This window comes from Falco biarmicus, chromosome W, assembly GCF_023638135.1.
Source record: "Falco biarmicus isolate bFalBia1 chromosome W, bFalBia1.pri, whole genome shotgun sequence".
Classification (NCBI taxonomy): domain Eukaryota; kingdom Metazoa; phylum Chordata; class Aves; order Falconiformes; family Falconidae; genus Falco; species Falco biarmicus.
The window spans coordinates 21,390,327-21,403,211 of NC_079310.1; the positions used below are offsets into that span (position 1 = coordinate 21,390,327).

Consider the following 12,885-nt stretch of genomic DNA (forward strand, 5'->3'; position numbering starts at 1 on the left):
GTGGATTTCATGTTTTGCTCTGTTCTTAGCTACTTTCCAGAAACGATTTCACCTCGACACACATGCACATTCCTCAGTACCCCATTGCCACTCTGACATTTTGCCTCTAGTTTCCTGTTTCCTTGTCCTTTAAGCCTTGTTGGAGCCTTGGCACAATGGGAGAGGTGTCCCCTAGGACTCTGCCATACTAAAAGGACATTTATGCGCTCTTATTTCTTAGATTTAGTTTTATTAGATTTGCTCTTTTTCTTCTCTGTATCCCTTTATAATCAATTGTCATTCAAAGCTGTATTCCTTTTCCACATAAGTGTTTAGTAAATTCCTAAAGTTGGGGTTTTTCTGTTTAGAGTGCTTTAAAAGTGTAGGTTTCTTTCTGTGAATGGGATGTTATGGCAGAGAGGAATATTTGAAAAGGTATAATTGTGCAGTTTGGGTTTTGTGTTTTTGTTTATTGAAGACTAGAGGATGCTGTGTACATGCAGTTACACTGCCAACAACTGGTAATAATTTGAGTTCACTTTAGCCATCTGCTTCAGAATTTGCACACAGCTAATCTCATCCTGCTTCTACAAAGCCCATACTTTTGTCTGTTCTTCCCTGCATTTAGTAACTTTGACAAGAAGGCTTGGTTTAGGAATCTTCCAGAAAACTGTCCCTAATTTACTGTACAGTTGAGATTTCAAATAAGAAGTCTCAAATACTGGATCTAAGAAATTCAGAACTTATCTTTAAATGTACATTCCTGAGTTCTACATTACTAGAGGATATTTAGATGACCTGCTTATCCCAAAGATGACAATGAACACAACTGACTTTCTCAGTGTCCTTCACTGAAAAACCTTCATAAGAGTAGTTAGAACATGGCATCTTAAGAGACCATTTAAGTGATTCATTTAGTGTGACCTTAAGGCAATGTGCATTGTCCCGGTTTCAGTTGGGATGGAGTTAACTTTCTTCTTAGTAGCTGGTGCAGTGCTGTGTTTTAGATTTAGTGTGAGAATAATGTTAATAACACACCGATGTTTTAATTTGTTGCTAGGTAATGTTTGTCCTAAGTCAAGGACTTTTCAGTTTCTCAGGCCATGCCAGCAAGAAGGCTGGAGGGGCACAGGAAATTGGGAGGGGACACAGCCAGGACAGCTGACTGGAACTAGCCAAAGAGGTATTCCATACGACATCATGCTGAGTATATAAACTGGGGGAAGAAGAGGGAAGAGGGGGACATTTGGCATTACGGCATTTGTCTTCCTGAAAGCATGATGGAGCCCTGCTTTCTGGAGATGGCTGAACACCTGCCTGCCGAGAGGAAGTTGTGAATGAATTCTTTATTTTGCTTTGCTTGTATGTGTGGCTTTTGCTTTACCTAACAAACTGTCTTTATCTCAACCCACGATTTTTCTCACTTTTACTCTTCTGATTCTCTCCCCCATCCTACTGTGGGGTGAGCGAGCAAATGGCTGGTGGTGCTTAGTTGCTGGCCGGGGTTAAACCACAACATAAATACTGATACTATTTTGCGTTTATATCGAGTACCATTTGAAACAGTCTCCTCAAGCTTTTGCTCTTGCAAGTCTAGAGGAAAGATCGTCTTCTAATCTGCTCATCACATCCTTCAGCAAAGACGCTACATCTAGGTTAGCATCACGTATGTAAGACTAGAAAGAATATGCTTTTGTTAGTTGGATGAGAAGTACCTCCTAGTGCTTCAGATCAAAGCAAGTGACCATACTAAAAATAATTTTCAAGATGCTTAGCTAACATTAGACTTGGGGGATACATATCAAATTCTGAGAAATAAGCTTAAGATATTCAGCTAAAGTGCTTTGAACTGTTTTCTACTGTATCCAATGTCACACCAATCTGAAAACAACCTGGTATGCATAGTGACAGTCAGTTTTTCTTTCCTAGTTTCAGATTAAATCAGCATTCAAATAAGTAATTTGTTTAATGGCAGCAGAACAGCACTTTTCTGATAACAATGTATATCCTTCTGTTCTTGCAAAATTAAGTCCCTTCTCCACAGCTTGGAGGCTGAAAGCAAAACCACCCAATTGTGGTCAAGTAGAAATCTAGACCAAAAGTAAATTTTACTTGGATGTCCCCAATGTTCTGGTCACGTGATGTCTCCTGCTTTTCTTCTCTCTCCCGGTCTCTTGGGAAACAGTTGCAGTGATAGGTATGTGGCAGGCTATAATCTAAACTAAATGTGCATGCATATGCACACAGGTGTACTCTGAGACATTAACACTTCTAAGTAGTTACGGACATAGAAAAGTATCAGAGGACAGGTGAAACAGCATCTGCCAAGTGAGGGTGACTCAGAGAAGAACACGTGAAGGCTGCCAAGAAAGAACATGTATTGAATTTCATACTAATTCCCAGAGACAAATGAGCAGGTAAGTCTGGGCATAGCAGCAATTTCAAGGTGGCTCACCGCAGTACTGGAAGGCACTACAGGGATTTTGCTCCTTTCTCACCTGGCTCCTAGGGAGGACATGGCCTGAGGAGGTTTTGGGAGTGCTAGGGAGAGGGAGCACATAGACGTGGTGTTGCGAGCTGGAGCGAGGGGCCACCAGGAGCCGGCCCACATTTTGAGAAGGGCTTCCCTACAGCGCCGGTTCCTCACAGGGAGGCGGCTGACCCACACGCCCCGGTTTTAGGCCTCGAGGCTGCCAGAGTACCCGCCGCTGTCCTGCACATAGGAAGGGTCACGTGGGGACGGGGACACCCTCCCCATCCAACACCGCCAGCTCCCGATCGCGGCCCGAGCGAGTCCGCCTGCGACGCGACCCGCCGCGGCACGGCCCCTGGCGAGCAAGCGCGACACCAACACCTGCATGGGGGCGGACGAGATGCTGCTGCGGGTCGCCGCACCTACAGGCGGCCGCCCCGCCCCGCGCTGCCTGCTGCCACCAATCCGCGCTCGCCTCCCACCCTCTCCCTACGCTGTTTCCGTAGTGGGTTGGTGCAGTAGCTTTCTCTGAGCCTCGGGAGCCTTATGTGACTTGCTAGAGAAAATGGCGGCGGCGAATTGTACTTCGTCGTCGGGGTTAGCCTTAGGCAGCACTGCGGTGGCTGTCGCCGCCGCCGGGAGCCTGAAGGGCAGCATAGGCACGGAAAGTGTCGTCGGGAGCGGTGGGGGGCTTCTGCGGGAGGCGGGCGGCAGTGGCTGCCGCGAGCAGTGCTCTGACTGGAGACGAAAGCAGCCGCGCAAAGTGCGGAGTGTGGAGCTGGACCGGCTGCCTGAGGCGCCTCTCTTCCTCGCCGCCTTCTTGTCGTCCTCTTCACCGGAACCTCCCGAGACGCTGCTGCTCCACTACCTGCCTGGGCCACGCTCCAGCCTCGTCAGCCCAACTGCCTCCCCCAGCCGCTGCGTCGAGTTCCTGGAGCCGCCGCCGGGGACCTACCCCTCCGCGGAGCGAAGGATAGAGCCGTGTCCCCCCGCGAGGTGAGGGGAAGCGGTGGGGCTGTTCCCACTCTTCCGCGGGCGTCTGGCTGGGAGTGGATGTGAGGGTAACGGGAGCTGCCCGCGGAGTGCTGGGGCGCAGTGTGCAGCTCGTCCGTCGCATTCCCCTGGGGGCGTGGAGCCACCTGGTGCGTACTTGAGGGAGTGCTGGATGCTGGGCTGTTTCGCGGGTCGCCCGCAGCTGTCAGCGGCGCGGGGCTGCGCGGAGCCCAGCAGCCGGCGCTGGAGAAGCGGGTCGGGGCGGCGCGTCCCTGCACTGTGGGCGATTAGCTGTTAAGTAGCCGGGCCGTGTGTGTGTGCTTCTATGTTTAACTTTTGCCGGAGTCCCAAAAGGTTTTGGAGTTTGAGTTTGTGATGGTGGTGGCGGGGACCGGGGTCGGATGTGTCAACCTTTGGATCTCGGCGTGAGTAGAGCCTGTTAACTCTTTCTACAGCTCTGTCGCCTCGGTGCCAGAGCAGGGCGCGGCGTGGTTCAAGCGTCAACTGTGCTTCTGCTTCGGGTGCTCACCTGGTACCTGACCGCTTTCTGCGCTTTCCTAGCAATTTGCTGCACAAAATTGAGTAATTTTATTTTTTTTTTTCTTGGGGGACGACGACAACTTAAATGAAGTCTAATTCTGACTTGTAGCATCGTGATATTGTGGAACTTTTGGTTTTTTGGGTGTGGTTTTTTTTTTTTTTTATCCTTAGTAAAGGCCGTGGGGGAAGGAAAGCTTTCAAACATGTGTCCCCTCTTTTTCAGAGAGAAAGTAATTTTATGGTGGTTCAGTCCAGGTGATACATTTGAGTGGTTTAATTTAGTGCCCTTCTGTTTGTAGTCCATGTTTGCCTTCCATGTTTTATTTGATAAGCCCAGTTTCTTGAGGTTTTATAAAACTGCCCATACTATGCCTATTTGATATATGTGGAAGTATTCAGGGTGAAAGTGAACATGTCCATGGTGAAGCAGTTTAAGTATTTCAGAGCATGTTTCAACTTTAATATGTACTTGCTAGGTCTAACTGGTATGTGTATGGTAAGGCACTGAAGTAACGGTGTAATTTTGATGTGAAACTGATAATTTCACATGGATTTCTTGTAGGGTTTTATATGATATGGACTGTGTAGTTTAAGGAGTTAGTATTAACATCAAAAGATCTATTTTAGTGCTGCCTTACAGTTTTTCTGGCTAATTATTTAAACCTCATGAAAAATCTAGTTCCAGTTTGAACAGATGGCTTATGTGTTCTTTTTAGTTGTCTTATTGCAGTTAAACCACAAGGATATTTTTTTTAAAGTTTGACTTGACTTGGAACTACAGTACAAAAAAAATGGTTTATAGACCAGTGTCCTGTTTACGTGAATTTTCAGCAATTCTGATGGATTTTGGCCTATTTCTAGGACAATGTAAAAATACTTGTGGTGTGGTCCTAACATATAAGAAATGTCTCTGTATTTAAAGAAGGATTCATAGGAAATCAAGTGTTTCAGGAGGCGGGGGAAAAATCACGTATGAATTTTAGCAGGTATCTTGAGCTTTTTTTATAACTCCTGGCGCTATCTTTGAGTCATGAATTTATAATGTACTGTATCTTATAATATGGCTGTATCCAGTTTTATGGCTTTCAAGGAAAATAAAAATCTGGGTTGGAACATGTTTAAAATGCCTCTGTCTCCTGGTGATAGTAAGAGGGAGTTGGCTTGATAGAGGTTCGGGAAGGTCACTACAAGTCACATTGCTGAAACATTGAGTCCATCCTTGCTAGTCAGTCCCACAGCAGCAATAACAGAGCAGCTGTGTATTTTTTCCTTTCACATGGACAATTTTGCTTATAATAAGTACTTGTTTTTGGACAAGTCAGTGTTTTGAGTGTGTGTGTGATTTAAAACCCTTCTCCCTGAATGCTTTGGCATTCAACTAGGAGTGTTAACAAATCATAGAAAATGCTAAATGCCAAGTGCTTTTCTCTTTAGTGTTTTAGTGAGATAATCTACTTCTCAACTGTCTTCATGATAAATTTAAATGCATAGCAGCATTAATAGTGATTTTTCTTCAGAAATAGCCTATAAATGCTCATGTAGAGTATCTCGGTAATTCTGTATGTTGTGTTACCAGTAAATAGATGTTAGACAAAGTACTACTTTGTCAGGCCATATAAAGAATTTAAAAGATCTCTATGTACTTATTATAATATTAACTTGCTCTAGCTGAAGGAAGACTAATTTGTATGCGAGTAGCAGTTTATTACATACTGAACTTGTGCATGCAGCTGTTGCCCAGACATTTAAGAGGTGAACTGAAGGGCATAATCAAAAAAATATATGTTATTGTATCTTTAAAAGTATACAATGTTACTACTCCTAATAACACAGAGTATAATAAAATTGCTCCCTGTATACAATCTAAATGAACTACTGATTCCCAATTCATCCAGGTGCAGTTCACTGATTCTGTGTTAATTTCAGTTTCAAAGGTCGGGTCTCTTTTCACTCCCCTTCTTCCAGAGGGGCGCACTCTTCACTCAGTATAGTGAATCCTAGAGTCTATTCCCTTGTGGTTCCAGCTAGGATGGAGTTAACTTTCTTCTTAGTAGCTAGTACAGGACTGTGTTTTGGCTATGATGTGAGAACAATGTTGCTAGGACACTGATGGTTTTAGTTGTTGCTGGGTAATGTTTATATTAAATCAAGGACTCTTCAGTTTCTCAGGCCTTGCCATGCTTGAGGGGCACAAGAAATTGGGAGGGGACACAGCCAGGACAGCTGACTGGAACTAGCCAAAGAGGTATCCCATACCATAGGACGTCATGGGTGGTTTATATACTTAAGGGGTTAGCTGGGACCTGGGGATCATTGCTCGGAGACTGGCTGGGCGTCGGTCAGCGGATGATGAGCAGTTGTACTGTGAATCACTTGTTTTCCTTTCTCCCTTTTCCTTTGGATTTTATCCTTTCCCCCACCTTTCCATTATAACTTGTAGTTATTATTGTGCTTTCCTTTTTTATTCTATTTAAATTATTAAATTGTTCTTATCTTAACCCTTGAGCTTTACATTCCAATTTTCCTCTCCACCCCTCTGGGTGGGGGAGTGAGCGGCTGCATGGTGATTGGTTGCTGGCTGGGGTTAAGCCATGACAGTCCTTTTTGGCACCCAATGTGGGGCTGGAAGGGCTGAGATGACGACAGGTCTAATCAGACTGTGTTAATTGTTTTAAGTATTCATTGTTCTAGATTAACAATCGTTGGCTACAGTGCTGGCTTTTCTGCTTTTGAATTTGCTGCCCATGGTCCCAAGGTTGAATTGTCTTGATTATTTACAGTATGTGTTCCCTGTTGTGTTGTTTGTTATCATTGGGACCTGGGATAAAGTTGTTATAGTGTTGTACTATATAATACTGGCTTATAATATGATGGACTCATTGGCTATGAAACTAATCTGGTCTGAGTGCTTGGTGTTGTCGCTTCTGTGTGTCTGGTGGCCCCTGCTGGGGAACGCCAACAACTGTACCTTTGGCTTTGTTTTCCCAGAGAGTCAGCCTATGGGTGGGGTCCACGCCTCCCCCAGTAGCCTCAGGGCTAATTAATGAAACATTTAGGATTTTAGGAGAGACTGAGTATCTTTGGTCGGCTGGAAGCCCCGTAGTGCAGGTCTTGAACCTGGTGATGGGAATCCTGAATGTGGTTTTCATGTCCTGGAACTGGTGGAATTCTAAGCGACAAACTGTAGCTACTGCTCCATCCCCTGCAGTGGTTGTTCCAGCTACTTTGACCCCTGAAACAAGTGATGCAGAAGACAAACTGGTGTCAGTGTTAGTGGCACCTGTAGATAAGAAGAAACAGAAAGCAGCTAGTTTGGTAAAGGATGAAGAACCAGGGCCATCATGGGAACAAGATGAAGAAAGCGAACAAGAGGTAACCTCCTGATCCCTATCTCTGAGTGAACTGCGGGATATGCGGAAAGATTATGCCTGTCAACCAGGTGAACACATTATCACCTGGTTGCTTCAATGCTGGGATAAATGGGGCTCATAGTATAGATTTGGAGGGTAGGGAAGCCAAGCAGCTGGGATCACTTTCAAGGCAAAGGGGCATTGACAGGGAAACTGGAAAAGGAGCACAAATCATCAGCCTCTGGAAGTGACTTCTGTCAAGTGTGAAGGAAAGGTATCTCTACGAGGATATTACATGTCGCTCAAGCAAGCGGTATGCCATTATTGATATTGTGAATGTGTTTTTCTCGATTGCTTTGGCTGTGGAGTGCAGGCCACAGTTTGCCTTCACTTGGAAGAGTGTCCAATATACCTGGAATTGACTCTCCCAGGGATGGAAACGCAGCCCTACCATATGCCATGGACTGATCCAGGCTGCACTAGAAAAGGGTGGAGCTCCAGAACATCTGCAATACATTGATGACTACATCGTATGGGGCAATACACCAGAAGTTGTTTTTGAGAAAGGGGAGGAAAATTATACAAATCCTCCTGAAAACCAGTTTTGCCATAAAACAAAAGTAAAGTCAAGGGACCCGCACAGGAGACCCAAGTTTTGGGAATAAAATGGCAAGATGGACATAGTGAGATCCCAGTGGATGTGATCAACAAAATAACAGCTATGTCTCCACCAACTCATAAGAAAGAAACTCAGGCTTTCTTAGGTGTTGTCAGCTTTTGGAGAATGCACATTCCAAACTACAGTGTGACTGTAAGCCCTCTTGATCACGTGACCTAAAAGAACAATGAATATAAATGGGGCCCTGAGCAACAAGCCTTTGAACAAATAAAACGGGAGATAGTTCAAGCAGTAGCCTTTGGACCTGTCCAGATTGGGCAAGATGTAAGGGATGTGCTCTATGCTGCAGCCAGGGAGAATGGCCTTACCTGGAGCCTCTGGTAGAAGGCACCAGGGGATACTCGAGGTCAACCCTTCAGATCTTGGAGTCGGGACTATAGAAGATCTGAGGCCCATACATTCCAAATGAAAGAAAGATATTGGCAGCTTATGAAGGGGTTCAAGCTGCTTTGGAAGTAACAGTTGTACTGTGCATCACTTGTTTTCCTTTCTCCCTTTGGATTTTATCCTTTCCCCCACCTTTCCATTATAACTGTTATTATTGTTTTTATTATTGTTTCCTTTTTATTCTGTTTAATTTTTTTCTGTTTTATTCTGTTTAAATTATTAAATGGCTCTTATTTCAACCCTTGAGTTTTACATTCCTGATTCTCCTCCCCATCCCTTTGGGTGGTGGTGGGGGAGTGAGTGAGCAGCTGGCTGGGGTTAAACCACGACATCCCTTTACCTTGATTGCTGTGGGTATGTCGCATACTGGTCTGAGACCGGAGCGTGGTTCTGTTTGTATTCTCAGGAACAGAATTAAGACTCAAAACTGAGTCAAGAGCTAAGGAACTTTATTTGCCCAACAATAAATCTGTGAATGCAAAGGGAGAGAGAGCGCAAGAGATCAAGGGAGGAAGGAAGGAAGGAAAGAAGGAAAGGGTTCACAGCAATAGCTACCACCCTGGAGCTGCGGTGTCCCGACAGTCAGATTCATTTCCAACTCCGGTGGGGGAATGTTCTGTCCAATGTTAGTTGGTTCTGTTTTTTATAGAGTTGTTACAAGCTGTTCTGCTTTAACCACACCTTCCACCTGACAATGGTGTACATGCCCAACATTCTTCAGGGGCCTCCAGGTACCTTGACCCCCCTGACCCCATGTCTGGGCACGTGCACAGGGGTTTGGTTAAGTTTTGCAGGATCAGCCTCCCCCGTTGCTCTGTGGCGTCAGTCGGTTTCCTCCTTTAACAATGTATACATAAATCTTTTCTGTGGCAGTGGTGTTATCTTCCTGCCTTAACAATGTATAGATCCTTCACTGTGGTGATGGCATGAGTTTCCTGCCATAGCAATGTTGAGACAACACATCTGCTGTGGCAATGGTGGGTCTCACAGGCGCAGTCTCTTACAGGGTGTGGTTAATAATACCAAATATGGTACCTTCCAGCTTTCTTTCAGAGGTTCATCTTTCTGGGTTCTGATATAGACTAGATCTCCTGGTTGGAAGGTATGTACTGGGGTGTCCAGAGGTATGAGTGTTCTTTTGTTTGGGTACCTATGAGGTGAAGATAGAGTACACTCAAATGATAACATGTATTCATTAGGTATCTGATTTCCACTTATATGCATCTGATCACCTTTCCCTGTTAAGCTATTTACTGGGTATGGTTTGCCATATAAATTTTCAAAAGGACTAATTCCTTCTCAAACCCTGGGGGTAATTCAGTTTCATAATAAATCTATGGGTAAGACATCTATCAGTTTCATTTGTTTCCTGGCATAATTTTGAGATTTGTCTTTTCAGAGTCTGATTCATTCTACTTTCCCATTAGACTGTGGTCTTCAGGGTGTATGTAAGTCTCAATCAAACTGTAAAAACTTGGCAATTTCCTACACTACCTTGGTAATAAAATGAGGCCCATTATCTGATGCTATCCCCTCAGGTATTTCAAACCTAGGGATGATTTCTTTCAATAACACACTGATTACTTCTCTTGCCTTGTTGGTTCCACATGGGAAAGCTTCTACCTATCTAGAAAATGTGTCTAGAAGTATTAGCAGATATTTATACCTCTTACATCTTGGTAACTTGGAGAAATCTATTTGGCAGTGTTTCCCTGGAGCACGTCCCCTCTTATCTTGTCCTGGAGGGGGTCTTTTCTTTATTTTTGGATTATTTCTGCAACAAATCAGGCATTGTTTCACAATAATATTAGCGTGTTGTTGCATTTTCAACCCTACAGCGTAACAACTCTTATGCTTGCCACTATTGCTTCAGCTCCCATATGGGTTTCCTGGTGAGTTCTCTTTATTAATTCCCTCATTAATGGAGCTGTAACTATAATCTGTCCAGTGTCCATTGTCCACCATACATTTTCAGTTTTGGTACAATTCAGAAGTTTTGCCAATTGATCATCCCTTTCAGAGTAATTTGGAATCTCTCTTGATTCCTATTGAGAAGTTAGTATTAAAGCTCTCATTATAGAATTTGATAGAGCTATTTGTTTTGCAGCTTCATCTGCTTTTCGATTACCCTTAATTACATCCATTTTTCCCTTCTGGTGAGCCTTGCAGTGAATCACAGATACATGCAGTTCAAAAACCAAAAGAAGTAAGAGTCTTAAAATTTCTTTCCCATGTTTGATTGTAGTTCCTTGTGAGGATGAAAGTCCTCATTCTTTCCAAATGACCCCATGAGTATGTACTACCCCAAATGCATGTTTTGAATCTGTACAAATATTTAGTTGTTTATCTTCAGGCAGTTCTCGGGCTCGAGTCAATGCAATAACAGCTTAATTTCTATTTCATCTTTCAAAGTTACCACAGCATATCCTCCTTTTCACTGTCTGTTGTCCATAAAGCTGCTTCCATCAGTGAATAACTCCCAGTCCAGATTCTCTTAAGGGTATTTTTTTGAGATCTGGTTGGCTGGAAGTATACTTGTTCTTGCCAGTCTTCCAGTTCTTTGGCCATACATTACCAAACAAAGTAGGACTATTCTTGAATCTCTGGGGTAACAGTTCAGTGGAGTTTAACTTTTCATCCAGTTGTTGAGTTTTCCCATTCAAATGTAGAGGAATTTTTAAAAGACCAAGGACATGTGTTACCATTGTCTGGGTTGGACAACCCAGGCCTGTTAATTGTAACTGCAGAGCAACTTTAAATTGTCCTTGAACCAAGCAGTTTGAGGAAGAAAACTAGCTATGCACAAAGAAGCCAGGTGCTGAACAGGACTTGGAAACCACAGTCAGCACACCCTGATCAGGTTCCTGCAGCATGCTCACCAATCAGTGATACAGACGTTCGTGTGATCAGAGGCTTTTATCCAATCACCTGTATGTAGAATCGCGTGGACAGTTAGTTTTACTTATAAATATAGCCTGAATGTTAAATAAAGGGAGGACAACATGTAGCCATATTAGTGTGATTGTCGTTACTCGGCCGACCCTCCACAGGGACCCTCTTCATTCAAATGCAAAAAACTTTTGGCTCACATCCTCCAGGGTTATGCAAAAGAAGGCATCTTTCAAATTCAATACAGTTGCACTCTGGGTTTGAATTCAGCCTTTACCAGTACTGCGTTCTTTGCTCTTCCAGGTCTGTTGGTTGCCTGTATGGTGGTGCCCAAAATTTCCTCTGGGGTGTTTGCATCTCTCCATTGTTTCTCCATTAATAAACAGATTTGACCCTTTCAAGCTGTTTCCTTTGGCAGGTGTATTTGTACTGTCTTATCAGAGAATGTTATCTGTGCTTTTAATTTACACGACAGATCTTGCCCTAAGAGGGGTAAGGGACATTCTAGCATATAGAGGAATTAGTGAGCTAGTTTTACTACCAATTTTGCATTCCATTGGTTTTAAAAATGGTTTCAAAGCTCACTTTCTTGTGACCTTTTAGTATGCTAATTAGTTCACTCATAGTTCAGGTAATTTTCTGTTTGTTCTCATTAACTATTTGGTTCTCCTTGAGTTTATCTTGTTATGCCCCAGCTTGATGTCTATGGTGTCTATCCCTTCTCCCAAGGCCATGTTCTGCCAACTATCTGTAACATCTTCTGTCTTTCAGACTCTCTTCTGTTCTTCACTATAGATATTTACATATTTTGTCTAAATTTCAAGTTAAATAACAGACTGGTCTTCTATTAATCATGTATCTGCAAGCTGGTAGACTACAATTTGAGATATAACTTCCGATTTGGGGCAAATCCCTGTAGGCAAAATGTACTTCCTTTTCTCTGATCTTTACAATGTTCTCTTAAAATGTTCAAACCATTTAAGTGATGTTTATTTGTGTCTGAAATTGGTGTAGCTGACTTATTACATCACCAAGTACAGAATTAGTTATACTTCCATAACCCTGTCTTTATAAAAATGAAAAACAAGAAACGCTGCAATTAGTCTCCTCAGTAACCATGTAATGTGTGAATTGGGTGAAAATGAAGTGTTTGAATTTGAAAATGCATATACTAGCTATGGCAGACTTGTCAGTTCAGTTGCAAGACAACCTTTGTAGATATTTATGCTATATTTTCTGCAATCACTGCTTGTATTGATGCCTGCTGGAGGTACCAGAGACACACTGTGAAACAAGTTTTGACTGTATGTACAGGTGTACTATTAAAAACTTGTCAGTTTTAGTTCTGCCTATCGATTTGTAGCATCTTTGGTGACTTTCAAAGGAGAGCATGAATGTATTAACAGAGCACTGGACTGGGCAGGGGAGTTGGAACAGAGAGAGCACAAGTACAGTGAAAGCACAGTGTGACCAAGGTTTGATGTGCTCTTCTACTGTTCATGTTGTCATAATGTAGCTAAGGTAAAAACTATAGCTTATATTTACCTTGGCTAAGAATAGCTAAGGTAAAATATAATTTTGCGTTTTAACCAAGT

General features: G+C 43.3%; 1 protein-coding gene across 2 annotated transcripts in view; it reads left to right on the forward strand.

The window, feature by feature from the left end:
* The first annotated feature begins 2,265 nt into the window (after nucleotides 1–2,265).
* LOC130142014 (mitogen-activated protein kinase kinase kinase 1-like) overlaps nucleotides 2,266–12,885 on the forward strand; it is a 68,822-nt gene continuing 58,202 nt past the window's right edge. Inside the window, exon 1 of one of the 2 annotated variants that reach the window (XR_008819260.1) lies at nucleotides 2,266–3,448. Coding sequence is in view for 1 of the 2 variants with exons in the window: in XM_056323405.1 (XP_056179380.1) it covers nucleotides 3,018–3,448 (431 nt within the window). In the remaining variant the exon portion in view is untranslated. The remainder of the gene's footprint in view (nucleotides 3,449–12,885) is intronic. The other variant, XM_056323405.1, reaches the window with a different exon arrangement.